This window comes from Temnothorax longispinosus, chromosome 5 (assembly GCF_030848805.1).
Source record: "Temnothorax longispinosus isolate EJ_2023e chromosome 5, Tlon_JGU_v1, whole genome shotgun sequence".
Classification (NCBI taxonomy): Eukaryota; Metazoa; Arthropoda; class Insecta; order Hymenoptera; family Formicidae; genus Temnothorax; species Temnothorax longispinosus.
The window spans coordinates 11,549,226-11,570,774 of record NC_092362.1 but is presented as its reverse complement, the minus strand read 5'-3'; the positions used below and the strand labels follow the sequence as shown (position 1 = coordinate 11,570,774).

Genomic DNA, 21,549 nt, shown 5'->3' with positions numbered 1-21,549 from the left:
GATCTTTATCACTATCTTCATTGATAATAGGTGTGATGCCGTCTGCTTTAAATATATTACACTAAATATATTTAAAACGGACAGCATCACGCCTATTATCAATAAAGATAGTGATGAAGATTAGTCCACCCATATAGCCCGGGAGGTAACGACACAAAAGTGTCAGCGATTTGATTAGTCTTGGGACAAAGTAATTTCTCTTGTTTTAATAGTGTTGTTGATGAAATGCAGAGTCTGGCTGCGCTGTCTTGCTGGAATGGGCGTTGCGGCGCCTTTGATCTTGTCGTAAAAACACTTATGTTGGAAGAATTTGATTAGTGCTGAGCTTTATATATTTATTGTTTTTTGTATAAAGAAATGTTTTAGAAGAGTCTGGCATGCAACTGACACTGAAAAATGAGTCTGACATCCTCCCAAAGTCGTTGTAAAAAGTCGATTTGTAGAATCATTTGATTAGAGCTGTAACTTGTCAAGATGGTAGTTTAAATATATAAAATTATAAAAAAATAAGTCTGGCTACTTGTACCGGCTGGAAAATTGGTCTGGCACCCCCTTTAAAGTCGTCTGTACGAGCGCGCCGGTAACTCGTTGCCCGCCGTATCTCGAAATATTATTAACGCATTACTCATTGAAAAAGATTTTACTTGTCCAAAAGGAAAAACGTAAACGATTTCGTGCTTATTAGTAGTGGAATGATGTGTAATTAATTATGTAATAATCAGAAATAAAGTAATTTAAAAATAAAACTATATTTTAAAGTAGTCAACATTATGCAAGTATACGCTTATAAAAAATCAATTAACTTTGTTTATTAAAATTATTAATTTATTTATCTGGATAATCTGTAATCAAACTTTCAATTTCTGATGAACTTTTATTTTCATCATCGGTGAGCTCGGTGTTGTCGGTATCGTCATCGGATTCTTCTTCGATTTCCTTTGATTGAGTACGTTCATGATCTGAAAATAATTCAAAGTTGAATTTATTATTAAAATTACACGATTTTAATAAGCTGCGATAAAAACAAAACTTTTACGAACTAAACTAATTAACTCGTTTTATTTGCAAAAAAATAATTATTATCTTAAAATCATATTTCTAAATCATATTTCTTTTTATAAACTAAAATATTATAATATTATAAATGAATAATAAGTTATTATAATGATAAGTATCTTTATTAACTTCAAATTATTTGTTGCATCATTATTATAACTTTATTATTAGTTTATTTATTCAAAATTAATTTTGCATTTATTTAAAATAAAATTAATTCATGAAATATACCTTTATTTTCTTCCTCATTCGATTTAAGTAATATATCGCTCACGAACGGGGGCAGTTGCACTCCTTCGAACCAAATAAACTCGTACTTTTCGTCAACTTCTTTCCAGCCATTCTCAATTGGAGACAAATTTGTCATATGCTGCAAATAAGCATTTCTCCAAATGGTTGCGATGTATGACGCTCTCCAAAGTTGTTGCTTTAATTCGGATTTACATGGAGGTATAGTTGACGCGTCAAATATACCTCCCTGTCAATCCGAATTAAAGCAACATCTTGACAAGTTACAGCTCTAATCAAATGATTCTACAAATCGACTTTTTACAACGACTTTGGGAGGATGCCAGACTCATCATTTTCCAGTGTCAGTTGCATGCCAGACTCTTCTAAAACATTTCTTTATACAAAAAACAATAAATATATAAAAGCTCAGCACTAATCAAATTCTTCCAACATAAGTGTTTTTACGACAAGATCAAAGGCGCCGCAACGCCCATTCCAGCGAGACTGCGCAGCCAGACTCTGCATTTCATCAACAACACTATTAAAACAAGAGAAATTACTTTGTTCCAAAACTAATCAAATCGCTGACACTTTTGTGTCGTTACCTCCCGGGCTAATATGTGTATGTGTACTTCATTAATAATAAACATTTGATTTAATACGATTATAGTTTATCCTTTCATAATTATTTTAATTTACTTTATTTTATTATTTTTTTAGTATCTGCACCTATTTATTTAATCGATTCCGGAAAATTACTTCTTGTAGGATTCCATTTCAAGATTCTAAATAAAAATATGGCGATGGTACCAAAAAACTATGATAATTTTGAAAAACAAAATTTTGTTTTTTAAAGTATTTCTTACTCATTTTATTTGTTCGAAAAAATTACTTATTGTAGAATGCCGTCTCAAAATTCTACAAAAAAATATGGCAATGGTACAAAAAGCATATCATAATTTAAAAAAATGAAAAACAATCTTTTATTTTTTTTAACTTCCGCTTACCTATTTTATTGATTCAAAAAAATTACTTGTAGAATACTATCCCAAAATTCTACATAAAATATATGGCAATCGTATCAAAAACATCATATTTTTAAAAAATAAAAAAGAATACTTTATTTTTTAAAAGTACCGTCTACCCATTTTATTGTTTCCAAAAAATTGATAGATAGTCTGATAGTGTTGCAGCGTTTATGTTTGCTAGATTATGCTTTCGGCGGAGGGTCGAAAGACTCTCGGACTATGTATTAGGATATTTTATGGAACACTTTATTAGTAGTCTATTTTACAGGCGTCGGTTAATCCTTAACTTTACAATTGATCTGAACGTTTGACTATCGTCGGAGCGCTCCTTTGTCAGACTGGCCGTCGAATCGGCAGGATCACGCGCACACCACCTCTCAGCTCACATGTACTAGTGTCGAATGTTTGTGTTAGAACCAATAAGCTACAGCGGTGTCAATGTTATGGCCATATAAGGATATCGAAACATTTAGCTTATGTTTTAACACATTCAAGAGTGTCGGTGAGAGGTCAATGTGTACCGAGAGAGGAATGTCACAGAGCGCTGCCAGAATACTTCTAGAAATTCATGAGCGCGTTTCGTAACATTCCACCCGCCTCGTTCAGAACGGTGAACGAAATTACTTAAGTTCGAGCTACAGTCAATGCACGTTATTATCTTATAACTAAGTTAGTTGGCGGACGATTCAACGGGCAGCTTGCATATTTGCGTGACAGGTCGTTTGAATACGGACTTTGCCGTTCGTACCGTTACTACGCGAACTAGATCATCGTCTCCGGGATGACATTGTACGATTCGCCCTAGATCTCACTTTGTCGGGGGGAGGTTAGGGTGTCGCAGAAGCACAAGGTCACCGACTTTGAGGTTCGCTTGTGGCGTTTTCCATTTACCACGTTGTTGTAAAGAGTTTAAGATAGTCAGACGACCAGACCTTCCAAAATCGTTCTTGCAGTCGTTGAATCGTTTGCCATCGTGATAATCTATTTACATTTATGTCCTCCACGCTTGGATTAGGAACAGCTTTAAGGTGTGAGCCGACTAGGAAGTGTCCCGGGGTTAACGCGTCAAAGCTATCAAGATCATCGAATAGTGGAGCGACTGGGCGCGAGTTTAGGATGCACTCTATTCTACAGCGTAGTGAACTTCTCGAAGGTCGGTGTGAAGTCTTCGATTATTCTGCGTAAATGAAATTTAACGCTTTTCACGCCGGTCTCCCAGGAAAGTCCGCCAAATTGCGGAGCGGCAGGCGGTATAAACTTTCACTCGATCTCATCAAATGCGACATGATTTTGCTCAAGTTTTCGCGAATCCGCCGGATTAACTCGCGGTCGGCACCCTGAAAGTTGGTCCCGTTATCGCTTTACACGATCGCAGGGAGCTCTCGGCGAGCATCAAATCTATCGAATGATGCTAAAAAGCAATCAGTGGAGTAATCGTCCGCGATTTCCAAATGTATAACGCGTGTCGATAGACAGATAAACAGTGCGCAGTACGCCTTGTGTTTTTTTACCTCTCCCTTTAGAGGTCCTGATACAGAACAGTCCTGCATAGTCAACGCCGGTAAAAGTAAAGAGTCTGGCAGGTTTTACGCGCACCTCCGGGAGATCGCCCATACGTTGACAAGATAAAGTGGCTCGCTTTCGCGCGCAAGTCACGCACTTTCGAATACAACTCTTTACTAGATTACGGGCGCCTAATATCCAGTATTGCTGACGGAGCATTCTAAGTGTAAAGCCCTCCGTGCAGTGCGCGGAGGTGCATATATTGTATAATGAGTTTTGATATTCTACATTTAGGGAGGATTATCGGAAATTTCTCGTCATAGTTTAGCTCCGATTGCCGTAACCTCCCGGCCACGCGTAGGACCCCTTGGTTATCCAGGAAAGGATTGAGGGCCAGGATAGGACTATTCGACTTAACGATTCGGCCGTGTATAAGTTCCCGGATCTCTGTGGCGAAGTGACTTCTTTGTACCTCCTTTATTCAGAATTGTTTTGCTAGGCGTACTTCTGTTGCCGATAAGAATAATGTCGACATTTTAAGGGATCGACGAGCATGAAGCGTGAATCGGCGTAGATACGCCGTAATTCGCATCAGTTTGGGCCACGAGGAGATCTCGGAGAGAAGGTTCCACTCCGGTTGCGCCTGACTTACGTGGCCATGAACGGTTTTACGTTGTTTTAACGTTGTACCCACGTCCTTGTTGGATTCACTTACGGGCCATTCGGAGGCGGGCTCCTTTAGCCATGGAGGTCCTTGCCACCATAAGCTGTGCGAGATTAATTCTTCCGCAGTTACGCCGCGGGACGCGCAGTCGGCGGGGTTATACTGGGTAGCTACATGTCTCCAGACAGCATTCGGCAGTGCTGTCTGTATTTCCGACACGCGATTCGCCATAAACGTGTTCCAACGGGTGGGAACAGCACTCAGCCATGCGAGCACCACCCTAGAGTCCGTCGAACAGAAAACCGGTACCTGAGAGAGTTTTATCGCCCTGCATACGAATTCAATCGCGCGCACAAGCAAGACTGCTGCACAAAGCTCAAGTCGAGGTACGCTTTGTAGCTTGAGCGGTGCAACCTTCGTTTCGGCATATAATAGCGAAATTTGAACCTGGTTAAGGATAGACTCGACTCTCAAATAGACGACGGCTGCATACGCGAGATTTGAGGCATCTGCGTACCCGTGGAGTTCAATTTTTTGAGTCTCACTACCCTGTCTGGTCCAACGAGGAATGCTAACTTTATTCAATGCGGATAATTGATCCTGATAGTGAAGACAACGTCGCAGTAAGTTGCCCGTTAGTGGGTCATCCCATTCAATTTTTTGTAGCCAAAGCGATTGCATAATAACCTTGGCAGTGATTGTTACCGGCGCGACCCACTCTAGTGACTTTTTATTCTCCACGTTACTGTTTGAATTAACCGCTTCGAGCGCGCGGATTCGCGTGGTAAGAAACCCGTCAAGTCTCTCAAAGTTCGGAATTTTGACATCGTCCCCGAGTGAGAGCTCCCAATCTTGTCTGGTCGACTTATCAAGTTTTGAGATCATTATGAAAATCATCAGGTCTTGCCATTGATCAACCGGTCTCTTTAAATTCAGTAACGCGGTATAGATGTCATGAGATGTATCTCTCAAAGTTTTCAACCCATCGAGAAAGTGGGCGCTCACACTGGGAATATCCACAAACGCTTGTAAGTGTGCATTGACTATAGCGCGCGGGTTATCATATCGCCTTTTTAATGACTCCCACGCGGTATTATAGTTAGCATCCGTAACTTGAATATTTGTTAATATTAGACTAGCTTCGCCTGTCAGATTGGCCTTGAGATAATGTAACTTTTGTACGTTCGATAAGTCGGTTCTACTAGAAACGAGCGAATCAAATATATCGCGAAAATTCTCCTATTTTGTGATCTCACCCGCGAATTTCGGAATGTTAATTCTTGGCAAATGAATAGCGGTAGCTTGTGTCTCGTGGAAAATATTAGATTCGTCAAAGGTTGATTGAGCGTGACTCGGTTGTATTTCTCAAGGCATTCGGACAGCGTGTCTCTCTAATATATCTTTTACAGTATCATTAATATACGAAAACTTATCTGTCGTGAAGTATTCAAGTTGTCGTCGTGCTTCCGCGTCTGCGAGCGCACAGATCCTCGCATGTTGCTGTTGACAGGTCTCCCAGTAGCCCTTGAGGGTCTTGATGTGTGTCCGGACGGCGGTGGCAGTCTTCCTCGTCTTGGAGAGCTTGTTGAAGTTCGTCAGGATCCGCTCTATTATATAGATTCTGCGTGCTGGCCTGAGTCTCCAACAGTTCCTCGAGCGAAGACATCCCGAGCCTCGGTGTCGTCGTCAGCGGCAATCTCAGCGTCTCTCAATCTTAATTCTCCCTCGCCTAGGCGGGAATTACACTGATTATACGAATCGAGTGCAATGTCCGAAGCAATGTGAGCCTGGCGTTCTCCTGTGTTCTGCGCGGTCAGCGAGCGGTTTTAAATAATCGTCGCATCCTCGTTATAGAGATGTCGCGGCACCTGAAGCCTCAGCTGATCGGTTCATAAGACGGTGCGAGATGTATCTCTTTCCACGCTATGTGGATAGATCTAGCTTATGTTGAGTCTGACCTTCGAATATACGGACAAGCTCGACTATCTTGCAGCGAGCTCTCTTGCGTCCTTCTTCGTCTCGTTGTATTCGTTCAGATTCTAGCCTGGTATTCCGTAATTGATCCGTTTCACACTTGTCCGCTCCGCATCCGGCTCGAAGGACCAATGTTGCAGCGTTTATGTTTGCTGGATTATGCTCTCGGCGGAGGGTCGAAAGACTCTTGGACTATATATTAGGATACTTTATGGAACACTTTATTAGTAGTCTATTTTACAGGCGTCAGTTAATCCTTAACTTTACAATTGATCTGAACGTTTGACTATCGATCGGAGCGCTCCTTTGTCAGACTGGCCGTCGAATCGGCAGGATCACGCGCACACCACCTCTCAGCTCACATGTACTAGTATCGAATGTTTGTGTTAGAACCAATAAGCTACAGCGGTGTAAATGTTATGGCCATATAAGGATATCGAAACATTTAGTTTATGTTCCAACACATTCAAGAGTGTCGGTGAGAGGTCGATGTGTACCGAGAGAGGAATGTCACAGAGCGCTGCCAGAATACTTCTAGAAATTTATGAGCGCGCTCCGTAACAGATAGGAAATTACCCCAAGATTCTAAAAAAAATTTTTTCATAATTGTACCAGAAAGATATCGGGACTAAAAAAGAGCAGAGAACATTTATTTATTTTTTTTGTCAATGTTTCTGTCATCAGAAACCTTTCCTGAATTTTCCACAAATGTGTCGCTATGATATCTACAACATATTACAATTTTATCAAAATCGGTTAAGCCGATCAAAGAATATGAATTATTTTCGAAATTTTTATTTTTATTTTTTACACCAAAACGGTTCAATATTAAGGGCTAATATTTGACTAAATTGTAAGTGACACTGATCGCAATCAAAGAAAAAAAAATGAGCATGATTTGTGTGGGGGCACATTGATCCTTCTTATCCGGCTATGGCCTTTTATTTTTATTATACAAGAGAACGACTAACCACCAAACGATCTAACTAGACTACCAAAGACCACCAAACGACCACCAATGGATACCAATTAATGAAAATTCGATACATTGAAGTTATCTGGCCAACTTCACAGAGGTCCCTAAGAGTCGGGTTCCATGGAGCGAATTACGCAAAAGTGGAACGAGCGTATCATCAATCACGGGTTTGTTCTGATAGAACCCTTTCCAAGATTCCGTCAAAATAGTTCTGTAATTGGTAATCCGCTCGTTCCGCTTCCGCGTAATCTGCTTCATGGGACCTCAGTCCTCATCCCTAATAATCGGCGAAGTAGCGCGCCGCTAACGTGATACGCACACTATAATCAGGTGCTTTATACCGAGAAACGACCTAACAACAGCAATTTTCTTACACAATATTTGTACCTACACTTTGTTTTACATGTAATCATATAATCTACATACTTTTGTATACCCTCCCCCTCTTCCAGGTAATGTAAAGGTCACTAAAAAAGGCTACTATTTGAAATAAGAATTTCTTGCATCCTGCCCTTTCAATATTTTTCCCAAGTTAGCGTCGCTGACATGAAGGAACGTGAAGTTGGCACCTAACTTTTAACCAAATTAATTTTTCGTATAGGAAATTGTAACATTTTGTTTGTAGATGTTTGTAGTAACAATAATTTCGTTTGTAGTTTTATCCATTATAAGAACACAAAAATTTAAAAAAATTTCTCTTATCCAAAATTGAGATAAATCAAATCCGTTTATGCCATATGTTTTAGAATCGTTTGTAGTTGTTTGTAGTAACAACAATTTCGTTTGTAGTTGTATCTGTGCAAAGTCCGTATGGTGTGCAGTGTCGGCATTGCCCAGGCAATGTCAGCATTGCATGACGCAACTGGGCAAAGTAGTTTATTAGTGGACATTGCCCGGTTTGATGTAGGGGCAAAGTTAACACTGCCTATCCAGCGATGGCAATGTCAGCAACTATTATCACATTGCGGACTTTGCTCGGTTCCAAGTGGGCAATGGCCTAGTTTACACCGATCTCTTGATACGCGTATCAAATAGTATATTTGAACTGATTAGCCAATAATCAGACTTATTTACTAGTTAATTATTTACTATTTAATACGCGTATCAAGTGATCGGTGTAAACTAGGCCAATGTCGAAAATTAAACAGCCTTATGTAGGCAGGGGAGAGGCTCCGTTTCCACGCGAGACGAGTTAAACTGGGAGCCAGCAACAAAAATCACGTATGATAGGCACCACGACGAAACTTTTTGGGACGATAGCCAGTGTCATGTGGAACACGAAAACGCAAGTATGGCGGCCTGGAGGTGTCGTCTTTGCGCAGTGTAATTTTTGGAATGTGTTAAAAAAATTGTGCTTTTGAAGAATGGGCACCAATCTGATTTTTGTTTTATATTGTTTATTTGTGAGCAAAAGTACGCGGGCCGTATGCGCCATACCGATGCGGCGCACAGTGGGAAATTCCGTGCTGTTTTTGGACAAAATTCTTGTGACAGCACAATTTTTAAGATATCCCGTTGATTTTTTTTTTTTAAATGCTTAGGAAGACTTGTGCATTAATGCAGTGCTGCGGAAATATATTTGTCGCACAACGAAAATTGTTAAACATAGAGTGCAATCCAGTAAATATGAAATTCATGCAAAAAACGGTAATCCCTTCATAGACACAAGCTTCTAGGGTATAGTTTAACCGAGATGGATATCATTTTAACTATGTTTCAAGTCGCTGATAACAAATTCAAGCTTTAAATTTCAAAATTAATTTGTTTAAACAAATTATCTCAAAGTAAGATGTTTTATAAATTTTTATTTCAAAATCTGTGGATACAATTACATACAAAAAACATAGTAGGCCTTCAAAGTAATATCTTTTAGATCCAAATTGTTAATAATAATTTACGATTATTTTTTTAACTTAAAGTATAATATCTTCTATATCTTTATTTAAAGGAATTAACGGAAGATTATCAAGCGAAATGAATATAATTTTTATGATTTTTGATAGCTGATTACGAATTCAACCTCAGAATTGCAAAATTAATTTGTTTAAACAAATTTATTTAAACAAATTATCTGAAAATAATATTTTTTATGAATATTTATTTCAAAATCATTCTGCAGATAGAATTACATAGAAAAAATAGAAAAAGCCTTCGAAGTAACACCTTGTAGATCTAAATTGTTAATAATAAAGGTTGGTTATTTTTTTATAATATTTTTTACTATATTTAGTATTACACAATAAATATATATTTGTATAATTTTCTCTGAGTTTTTGTTTAATGATAATAGTAATTTTCTTTTATGATTGACTGTCTTTGGTTATCGTTTTTAATATTAAAAGATATAAGCCCCTTAACCGCGTCAAGGTAACAGTAATGTGATTTTTTATGCGTTTTTAATTTTTTTAATTTTTTTGATTTTTTTAATTTTAATTTTTAATTTTAAGAGACTTATATCAGAGATGCTACACATCAAGGAACAAAAAAACGGAATCAATTCTAATACAGACACCAGAATTTCTCGATGACTCATATTGTAGTGTACTTGACGAGCTAGCCAATAACAAGAACTTCAACTAATTTTCGGTTTATGTATACATTGTTATTTGTTTATAACTCTGTTCGTCCCGACAATCCGCGCAGTCATTTGACATCCGTAACACGAGAATGTACCAAAGAAGTGCAACTAACAAAGATATAATTCATTATGCATAAGTATCATCTGATCCAGTGATTAGTTCATTGAGAGAGATAGAATTAAAAAAGGTTCAAGAATTGACTTTTGAAGCAGAACAATTTTTGACAAGTAAAAATTAAAAACGCATAAAATCACAAAAAAACTCTTCTCATTACTGTTACCTTGACGCGGTATTTATTGTGTAATACTAAATAAAAGATATTATAAAAAAATAATCAACCTTTATTATTAACAATTTAGATCTACAAGATGTTACTTCGAAGGCTTTTTCTATTTTTTCTATGTAATTCCATCTGCAGAATGATTTTGAAATGAATATTCATAAAAAATATTATTTTCAGATAATTTGTTTAAATAAATTTGTTTAAAAAAATTAATTTTGCAATTCTGAGGTTGAATTCGTAATCAGCTATCAAAAATCATGAAAATTATATTCATTTCGCTTGATGATCTTCCGTTAATTCCTTTAAATAAAGATATAGGAGATATTATACTTTAGGTTAAAAAAATAATCGTAAATTATTATTAACAATTTGGATCTAAAAGATATTACTTTGAAGGCCTACTATGTTTTTTGTATGTAATTGTATCCACAGATTTTGAAATGAAAATTTATAAAACATCTTACTTTGAGATAATTTGTTTAAACAAATTAATTTTGAAATTTAAAGCTTGAATTTGTTATCAGCGACTTGAAACATAGTTAAAATGATATCCATCTCGGTTAAACTATACCCTAGAAGCTTGTGTCTATGAAGGGATTACCGTTTTTTGCATGAATTTCATATTTACTGGATTGCACTCTATGTTTAACAATTTTCGTTGTGCGACAAATATATTTCCGCAGTACTGCATTAATGTACAAGTCTTCCTGAGCATTTAAAAAAAAAATCAACGGGATATCTTAAAAATTGTGCTGTCACAAGAATTTTGTCCAAAAACAGCACGGAATTTCCCACTGTGCGGCGTCGAAAACAATCTGCCATACTGATGAGAACGTGTCGTTTTTTTGATGCGATGTTGGATTTCGTACACCAAGCTAATTTTTTGTGGAGAGCTAGATTTTAATTGTTTATCAACGAATTTGAACATGCCATACCGTTTCGGCGTCTCTGAGTACCCGCCATACTGACGCAAAGACGTCATTTTTTTCACTACTGCATGTATCTTAGGCACCAGTGCGAGTACTCAGAGACGCCGAAACTGTATGGCTTGTTCATATTCGTTGATAAACAATTAAAATCTAGCTCTCCACAAAAAATTAGCTTGGTGTACGAAATCGAACATTGCATCAAAAAAACGATACGTTCTCATCAGTATGACGGACTGTTTGCGACGCCGCATCGGTATGGCACATACGGCCTGCGTACTTTTGCTCGCAAATAAACAATATAAAACAAGAATCAGATTGGTGCCCATTCCCCAGAAGCACAGTTTTTTTTAACACATTCAAAAAATTACGCTGCGCAAAAGCGACACCTCCAGGCCGCCATACTTGCGTTTTCGTGTTCCACATGACACCGGCTATTGTCCCAAAAAGTTTCGTCGTGGTGCCTATCATACGTGATTTTTGTTTGGCTCTCGGTTTAACTCGTCTCGCGTGGAAACTGAGCCTCTCCCCTGCCTACATAAGGCTAACTGTTAATTTTTGACATTGCCCACTTGGAACCGAGCAAAGTCCGCAATGTGATAATAGTTGCTGACATTGCCATCGCTGGATGGGCAGTGTTAACTTTGCCTACATTAAACCGAGCAATGTCCGCTAATAAACTACTTTGCCCAGTCGCGTTGTGCAATGTTGACTTTGTCCGGGCAATGCCGATACTGCACATCATGCGGATTTGCCCGCAACATATCTATTAAAAAATTTTTAAATTACTTACCCAAAATTGAAATATCTCAAATCCGCTTGCGCCATGTGTTTTAGAATTGTTTGTAGTAATTTTCTTTCGTTTGTAGTTGAATATTTAAAAGTTACAACGTATTTGCAATAGATAATAACGCATCTTTGTCAATTTTAAATATACATCTCGAATCCGTTTGCGTCATGTGTTTTAGAATTGTTTGTAGTTGTTTGTAGTAACAACAATTTTGTTTGTAATTTTAAATTTATTTTTTTTTTCCAACAAAATTTATACATGCTTTTAAAGCAACAATAAATATGTGTAAAAAAATTTCAGAAAGAAAACAAACAGTTTTAAATTTATTTTATTCTAAAAAGTGACCTCTAAAAACAGAATTCTACACAAGAATACCCCCTTAAGATATCTCGAATCCGCTTGCGCCATGTCTTTCAGAATCGTTTGTAGTTATTTGTAGTAATTTTCCTTTTGTTGTTGAATAGTTTAAAAGTTATAACGTATTTGCAATAGACAATAATATCCCATACAGCACAAAATATTTTTATATTTTAAAAATATTTTTCAGGAAGATCAAAATAACTCACAAAAATATTTTTAGAATGTTTTTACGCCCGCTAGATCATGTCAGAAAAATATTTTCAAAAATATTTTTAAAAGATTGCAAATAAATATATTCAATAAGATTTTTGTAGATTTTTTAAAAATATTGTTTTAAAAAATAAAATGTGTTTAACCCAATTAGCAGTAATTGTTTCACGTTTGAAAGATTTTTTAATATTTGAAAAATTTACATCTTATTTTAGAAAATACTATTTTGTATATCTATATCATCGCAGCAGTGTTAGCCTTGCGTTGTATCACTGGCAAAGATATGTCTCGCGGATGTCATTTGCTTCGCCGGAGGCCTGCTTATATTAGCCCCCAACTAAAATTTACTTGTTAGTCTTACCATTGAGTATGCGCCGCCTAGCGGCGTCGGTCGTTGCGAACTAGCGCGGAAAGTTATACTACCATGCATCTTCCTTTATTAAGAATATTTTATTGATATATTTTTATCGATATATTTTATATAATATATTTTTGAAATATTAAAAATTTAGATCTACATATTTATTGTTTTATAATCTCGTACCAAAATATTAAAAAAATTTATTATTGGTTTTATAATCTTTTTTCAAATATTTTTGAAATATTATATGGAACATGGAATAATATGGAACAATTGTAGTCGGATGAAATGAAAGTCTAATTGTTTATTATATTGTTGGCGAACTACGAATATACTTTTGGCTTATAATTTAAACTTTAAACTACTGAAAATAATATAATCATATATGAACTTATATATAAATATTAGTCATATAAGATTATATATGATCAGATCACAATATTGTATCTCAAAGTATCCGATAGATGGCATTCGATGGGATCTGTTTCTCGTATTTAAAATTTGACAAACAGTGTTATAGGAACGGTCTCAAAAGACACGACATTGTCTCGCGTTAAGTTATGGAGCGGCACAATTTTTGTTTCAGTTGTATCGTGGAGTCCATTCTTATAATAAAGTGGCACACTTAAAAAATAACATTTGAAAATAACAATTTTTTGAAACTTATTTAAGTATAAGACATTATAAGAGATTTTTTTCCGGGGGTCCATTCCCATCAAGAAGAAAATTCTGACCTTGATTCTCTAACTTCTTCTATGAGCGAAGTCCCCAAATTTTTTGATCACACCATGTACATACAAACGAAATTATTGTTACTACAAATATCTACAAACAAAATGCTACAATTTCCTATACAAAAAATTGATTTGGTAAAAGTTGGGTGCCAACTTCACGTTCCTCTGACATGACGATCATGTTGTAGGGTCGTTTATGTTAATCCTCAGTTACCTTACGTTTTCACTTTCCTTTGTTACCTCACCAGGGTCTGAGAGACCCTGTCTTCTCCAGCTTGTATCTTTAAGGACGTTCTCTCGTCCTTATACTAGAGAAAATCGATTTTCTTAGGATTTTCTTGAAACTGTGAATATACGTTAATTTAGGTGTGCTTTATGCGTGGTATAAATTTCAGTATCTCTTCCGGTATAAAAAATAAAGATACTGAGCCTCAAAGTTTCAAAAAAAATTTTAAAATTTAATTTTTTTTAGTTTTGGCATTTTTTCCTTATAGAACTCGACGAGAGGAGCAACTTTGGTCCTCTTGGCCAACCTCGTATCTCTTACCGTTTGGCCTGGAAAACCTTTTCATTAGTAAAAGTTGAAACTTTGAGGCTCAGTATCTTGATTTTTTATACCGGAAGAGGTACTGAAATTTATACCACGCATAAAGCACACCTAAATTAACGTATATTTACAGTTTCAAGAAAATCCTAAGAAAATCGATTTTCTTTAGTATAAGGACGAGAGAACGTCCTTAAAACAAATGCATCAATTTGACGTTTTTTTTTTAAATCGATACATTTTTTAAAGATCTACAAAACTGTGTAAGTTAGATTATTCCAAATTAAAAAATGTAAATGTTATAAAAAAAAAAGAAAACTTGTTTTTCTGAAAAAGCGAAAAAATTTGTTTTTTTTTTTTACAAATTGACGTAGTACTGACTAAAAAAAGATACAAGGGTTTTATAATACATAATTTGATATACGTCAAGAGTTGTACTTTAAGAAGAAGTTAGTGTCATAACGATTGGTTTCAAAAAGTATATTTGTTTTGCAAAGTAAAATTTCATAATTTTGAAGAAAATTGATCAATTATATTATTATTGTCTCTAAAAAACAGATTTTTTTTTAAATAGTAAAACTTACGACCTTGGGCATGAAATATAAACATGTAGAAGAGTAACAAAATATTTTTCAAAAAGTTTCATATGGCTAATACAAAATGGCGGCTATGGAGAGGTAAAAATTCATGTTTTTTGTATAAAATCGGTAAAAATGTTGAATAAATGCAATAAAAATGCATGAAAAAATACTTTATTTATTAAAAATAGACACATGAAAAACTAGGTATTATTTGATTCTATAAACCAATAAAATTCAATATTTTACTTTTTAAAACAAGACGTATGAGTCGGCCTGACTGGCAGTATTGATATAACGACGTTTCAACCCTTACTTTGGATCCTTATCAAGTTAATTTAACAATGATAGGTCATTGTGCGTCAAAATTACAGAAATATTTGAGTCATAGTTAAAAATTGTGTAAACGGGCGGTAAACAGAAATGGAGCAAGAATATAAACTTGGTTGAGAGACATGACCGTCTCGTGTAAAGCCCGAGAAACGAATGATTTTACTTTTTATACAACACAGAATATTTTTTCTATCATTAAATTGCATAAATACACTGTTTTTATAAGATTTATATACTTTGTATTTTTACAAATATCATTTTTGTCAAGCTGTTACCTCACCAGGGTCTGAGAGACCCTATCGTCCCACTTCTCACTTTTTGCCGTTGTTGTGCCGGTGCCGTGAGCTGCTCTCAGGGTCGGCACAGGATTCGGGAATCTCGGGTCGGAGAAGAAACACTCGTCACGATGTATAAAATTACAGCCCAATATATTTCTCTTCTAATCTTCAATACAATTCCTTTTATTTGAATTATGATACTCGCGAAATTACGACCTTTTATATACGCGACGCACGTTATTGTTGACTGACGACTGCCCGCCGCTCGTCGGAAAAGCGGGCGCTTTATCCGCTCGGTATGGTTGACTTAGTTGTCAGCGTTTTTGATACCTCGATGTCCGGGATGACTATATTTGGTCATTCCCGAGACTGGTGCAGATCTTCGCGTCAGCGGTCTTCGTCGCTAGGGTCGGATTTCGTATCGGAGGCACTTAGTGTTGCCAAGTGCATTCTTTATTCTTAACTACGTTGTGCGCTCACAACACCGTGGCTGCTTTGACCGGACGGACTCTCGCAAGTGGCCAGGCTAGTACTAGACCTTCAAACTCCCCCCACTGCGCGTTTAAAAAGGGCGCGAGTTTTAAAAACGTGCAGGGTCTCTCAGACCCTGTGAAGTAACTGAGGGTTAAACAGAGAAAGTTATGTTAAACATAAAAGCCCGAAAGACTAATCCTCCTTTCACAACGTTGATTGTGACGTCGACTATACATACAACACACATGTATAGCGGTTTTTATTATAATTATGCGTATTGCGTCTTTATTTTTTTTAATATTTGACTTTTTGTAATTATAATTATTAGATTGCGTCTTAATTTTTTATAATCTTGGACTTTTTTGTAATTCTACACTGAAGATGGTCTAGTAACAGATCGAAACGTCTGTATATACAAATTTATCAACGCTAACACCTTGTTGCAGCACTGTACTCCTTATTTTCTTAATTGATTTATTAATTATCTGAGCCTCTGATATTTAATAATAAAGTAATATAATAATAAGAGGAATAATGAAGTATGTTTTACTATTCCATGTACCTGTCAAAGTCTCTTTATCTTTTTCTCATTTCTAAATCATATTTCTTCATCTCATTACGTAACAACATATAAATAATTTTAATGCATTTTCACACATTAGTATCAATCTAAACTTAATTATCATATTGAGAACGAATTTGACTTTTCAGATATAACACAAAACCGAGAGGATATCATTGAACATGAATTATTGCCAAAACCATTTGGAAGAAATTTGGATGTTACGAGGCGGACCAAGAAAGTGATACCTGTCGACTTTGATTTGAAGGTTTACTCTCATATTTTTTTCATTATATAGCATGTTAATGTGTAGAATTTCTGTTTTTGTTTTCGATCTTAAGGCTCCTGGGCTCTTTTCCGACATCTCGGGAGATATGACGTAAAAAGCGACAAATGTGGAGAGCTGACACGTTGAGAATTCCTGCATGGTATTTTTAAATAAAAAAATATTTGCATAAAATAACACTTCAAATCACTTCAGCACACTTCGAACAATTTTTTTTTTTTTGGAGTTCTCTCGGTTGAGAGAAACTTAGTGCCTTCGGCCCCACCCTGGAGCCATATAGCACAACGATGCTTAACCTATGTTGTGTCTGTCCTCTTATTTATATGATCCTTCCTATCATTTTAATATAATTATATATGCTTCTAATTGTGATCCATTCCTTTCTTCTAAGTGTCCTTGTAATATCTATCTCCTCATTTATTTCCCTCAGTCTGAGCTCTCTATCCAGTTTCTCCCTCTCCTCGTCATACCTGTTACACCTCCATAACACGTGATCGATACTTTCACACTCGTTGCCGCATTCGCACCTAGCGTCATCTATATACCCCTTTCGTGCTAGTGACTCATTGACGTTGTAGTGGTTACTTCTCAATCGGTTAATCAATGTTATAAAGTATCTCTCTTCATTCTTCTTGTGAAACCATGGTTTCTTCTTTTTTCTATTGTAGAAATTTTTAAAATAAAAAATTTCTTTAAGTCTGGCATCTTTAACTAGTGAATCTTGTGTTTTGTTCCAAATTTCCTTTTTAAATTCCTGTCGGAAATCCAAAAATGGTACTTCTATATAATCATCGGCCTCCTGTTCTGTTGCCTCCTTTGCTAATTTGTTCGCCATCTCATTGCCGATTATTCCTACGTGAGCTGGAATCCACACATAGGCTATCCTCTTCTTCTTCTCATTACAAAGTCGAGTAAAGTGTCTTTCTCTTATTTCGTTTATGTACCTATTTTTGTATACACTTAGGTGATTATTACGTAATGCTTGTAAAACTGCCTTGGCATCTGTTAAAACCGCTATATATCTTGGTCTGCTATCCGCTTCATTCTCTATTATTTCTAGAGCTGCTTTGATTGCTATTGCTTCCGCGGTGAAAGTAGAGCAGTTCTTCGAGATGCTAATATTATAGGCCACTTCTTGTTCTTCTATTACCACACTAGCACCTAGCGATTTGCCCATCCTTTTCTTGGATCCATCTGTATATATTACTGTGAATCCTTCTTCCATATCATGTGTTATTTTAATCTTCTCCAACAGTTGTTCATCTGTTACTCCTTTTTTCTTCCGACAATATCCTGTGCTTAAATCTATATTTATTTGTTTCGTTACTGTTTCATATTTTATATCGAATATTTCAAATTTTCTTCTTGCTCCCAGTCTTTTTTTACACCATTTTATTCTTCTCCACGTTTTCCCTATTATACTTCTCTGATGAAGAGGTTGTCTATATCTGGCGTAATCTTCATTTTGAACTAGCTCTTCTATCTTTGTACATAAATCCTCCTCTACGTATATACTAATCTTACTTAAAAAGTTCCTAGCTAATAATTCTGCTCTATCCCTGAGTAAAGTGACTTTTGCTTCAGCAATTATCACATTGTTTGGAGTACTATTTCTATATCCTAACGCTGTTCGAATTCCTAAATTTTGTGTTCTTTCCATTTTTAATTTTTGATTTTCCTTTTTAGGAAAATATACAAAATTCCCGTAATCTGTAATTGATCTAATCAAACTTTTTAATAACATTAATGCTGTGTTCATTTCCATACCTTTCGATTTCTTATTAAAGTATATCTTAATAAAAAATTTTCACATTTGGACTTTGCGTCGCAATATCTCCGCTCGTAGGGCACGGAGCGGGATATTATAAGAGAAACCCCCCCCCCTCCCTAATTGGACCTCAAGCTATCGATCAAGCCTACTTAGAACTTGATCCGTTCACTCGTTATTGAGATCTCAACATCTCGGGTACTCGCAACCCGTCGCGTCGCGTAAAAGAGTCACGGTCGGTCTCGCTCCGCGTGTACTTGGCGCGAGACACTACCGTGTCTCTTGATTCTGCCGCTAGGGAATTTTTAAGTCGATTCTTATGAATCAAGCTTGAATTCGATGTCTAGGTGTCCCAGGTTGCCGATGACGAGGTTCACATAGTGCGCTTCACAGTTTTCGGTATTCAGGTGTATTAATACCTTGAATTCGATGTCCACGTGTTCCAGGTTGCTGATGTCGGGTTCCAGATAGTGCGCTCTATAGTTTTCGGTGTCCAGGTATAATAATACGTTGAATTCGATGTCTAGGTGTTCCACGTTTCCGATGACGAGGTCCACATAGTGCGCTCCGTAGTTTTTGGTGTCTACGTGTATTAATACCTCGAATTCGATATCTACGTGTCCTACATTCAGATTTAAAGTTATTAATACACCTAGACACCAAAAACTACAAAGCGCACTATGTGGACCTTGTCATCGGCAACCTGGGACACGTAGACATCGAATTCAAGGTATTATAGTATTACATCTAGACACCGAAAACTACGGAGTGCGCTATCTGGACCTCGTCATCAGCAACCTGAGACACCTAGACATCAATTTCAAGATATTAATACACGTAGACACCGACAACTACGGAGCTCACTATCTAGACATTGTCATCGGCAACCTGGGACACCTAGACATTGCATTCAACGTATTATTACACCTGGACACCGAAAACTACGAAGCGCACTATGTGGACCTCGTCATCGCCAACCTGGGACACCTAGACATCGAATTCAACGTACGATTACACCTGGACACCGAAAACTATGAGGCGCACTATCTGGATCCCGTCATCAGCAACCTGGGACACGTGGACATCAAATTCAAGGTATTAATACACGTAGACACCAAAAACTACGGAGCGCACTATGTGGACCTTGTCATCGGCAACCTGGGACACCTAGACATCGAATTCAACGTACGATTACACCTGGACACCGAAAACTATGAAGCGCATTATCTGGATCCCGTCATCGGCAACCTGGGACACGTGGACATCGAATTCAAGGTATTAATACACGTAGACACCGAAAACTACGGAGCGCACTATGTGGACCTCGTCATCGGCAACCTGGGACACCTAGACATCGAATTCAACGTACGATTACACCTGGACACCGAAAACTATGAAGCGCATTATCTGGATCCCGTCATCGGCAACCTGGGACACGTGGACATCGAATTCAAGGTATTAATACACGTAGACACCGAAAACTACGGAGCGCACTATGTGGACCTCGTCATCGGCAACCTGGGACACCTAGACATCGAATTCAACGTACGATTACACCTAGACACCAAAAACTATGAAGCGCACTATCTGGATCCCGTCATCGGCAACCTGGGACACGTGGACATCGAATTCAAGGTATTAATACACGTAGACACCGAAAACTACGGAGCGCACTATGTGGACCTCGTCATCGGCAACCTGGGTCACGTGGACATCGAATTCAACGTACGATTACACCTGGACACCGAAAACTACGGAGCGCACTATGTGGACCTCGTCATCGGCAACCTGGGACACGTAGACATCGAATTCAACGTATTATTACACCTGGACACCGAAAACTATGAAGCGCACTATCTGGAGCTCGTCATCGGCAACCTGGGATACCTAGATATCGAATTCAAGCTTGATTCATAAGAATCGACTTAAAAATTCCCTAGCGGCACTTTCTGCCAAGCGTAGAGAACCTTCTTTTCCGTTAACTCAATATATATTATATATTACCTAATTTACCTAAATAGAAATCTTCCTCCTGACCGATAGTCTATCGACCTAATTTCGAAATACGCGCGCGATATCGAAACTGGCGATACCTGCGCCGCCAGCGTCGAAAAAGTGAAAGTGACGTTTCTCTGATAATCATAATAATATTGAGATGAGAGCGGTCGACGTAGACGACGACGACGACGTATCTTAATAAAAAATTTTCACATTTGGACTTTGCGTCGCAATATCTCCGCTCGTAGGGCACGTAGCGGAATATTATGAGAGAAACCCCCCCCTAATTAGACCCCAAGCTATCGATCAAGCCTACTTAGAACTTGATCCGTTCACTCGTTATCGAGATCTCAACATCTCGGGTACTCGCAACCCGTCGCGTCGCGTAAAAGAGTCACGGTCGGTCTCGCTCCGCGTGTACTTGGCGCGAGACACTACCGTGTCTCTTGATACCATTAATGAAATCGCTTTATTGCCTTTGCCTTTTACTTCGTGTACCTGTTTTGCAAATTCTAACTTACTGTCTAACCATATTCCTAGAAACTTAGCTTCTGTTTGTGCATATATTTTCGTGTTTTGTAATTCTATGTCACAACCACCGTGTTTAGAAAATTGTACTATTATTGTTTCTTTGGTTTTAATTGAAGTCCTAACTCTGTAAGTTGTTCGTTAATACTATTCACAGCTTTTTTTAATTTTTGTTTATTATCATCTCTATTATGCCCCTTGACATACGCTGCTATATCATCTGCAAATTGAACCGATTCATATTCGACCTGTTCTTTGTTAGTTACATTATATGTGTATAACGCATACAATAATGGACTAAGTACAGTTCCTTGAGGTAATCCCCTATATACTCTTCTATATTCTGATTCCTGACCATTCCTCTTCTAAAAAGGAGATGTGAAGTTTATTGTTGTCGCTTTTCCGCGATGCCGATTGGTTCTCTTGCTGCGCTTACTTCATTTGCAGCTGTCATTGTATATTTTGACAGTTGTGTGTATCAAGGAGTTAATAATGTAATAGTAATAGCATAATGTTAAAGCTAAA

General features: G+C 37.1%; 1 protein-coding gene across 12 annotated transcripts in view; it reads left to right on the top strand.

Annotated features, from left to right (window-relative positions):
- The window catches only part of Spir (spire type actin nucleation factor), a 179,911-nt gene that overhangs the window by 51,532 nt on the left and 106,830 nt on the right, over window positions 1–21,549 (top strand). For 8 of the 12 annotated variants that reach the window (XM_071778389.1, XM_071778386.1, XM_071778387.1 and 5 more), the window contains 2 exons: window positions 3,331–3,468; window positions 16,594–16,712. In XM_071778389.1, coding sequence (XP_071634490.1) covers window positions 3,331–3,468; window positions 16,594–16,712 — 257 coding nt within the window. The remainder of the gene's footprint in view (window positions 1–3,330; window positions 3,469–16,593; window positions 16,713–21,549) is intronic. The other 4 variants (XM_071778390.1, XM_071778393.1, XM_071778392.1 and 1 more) reach the window with 1 other exon arrangement.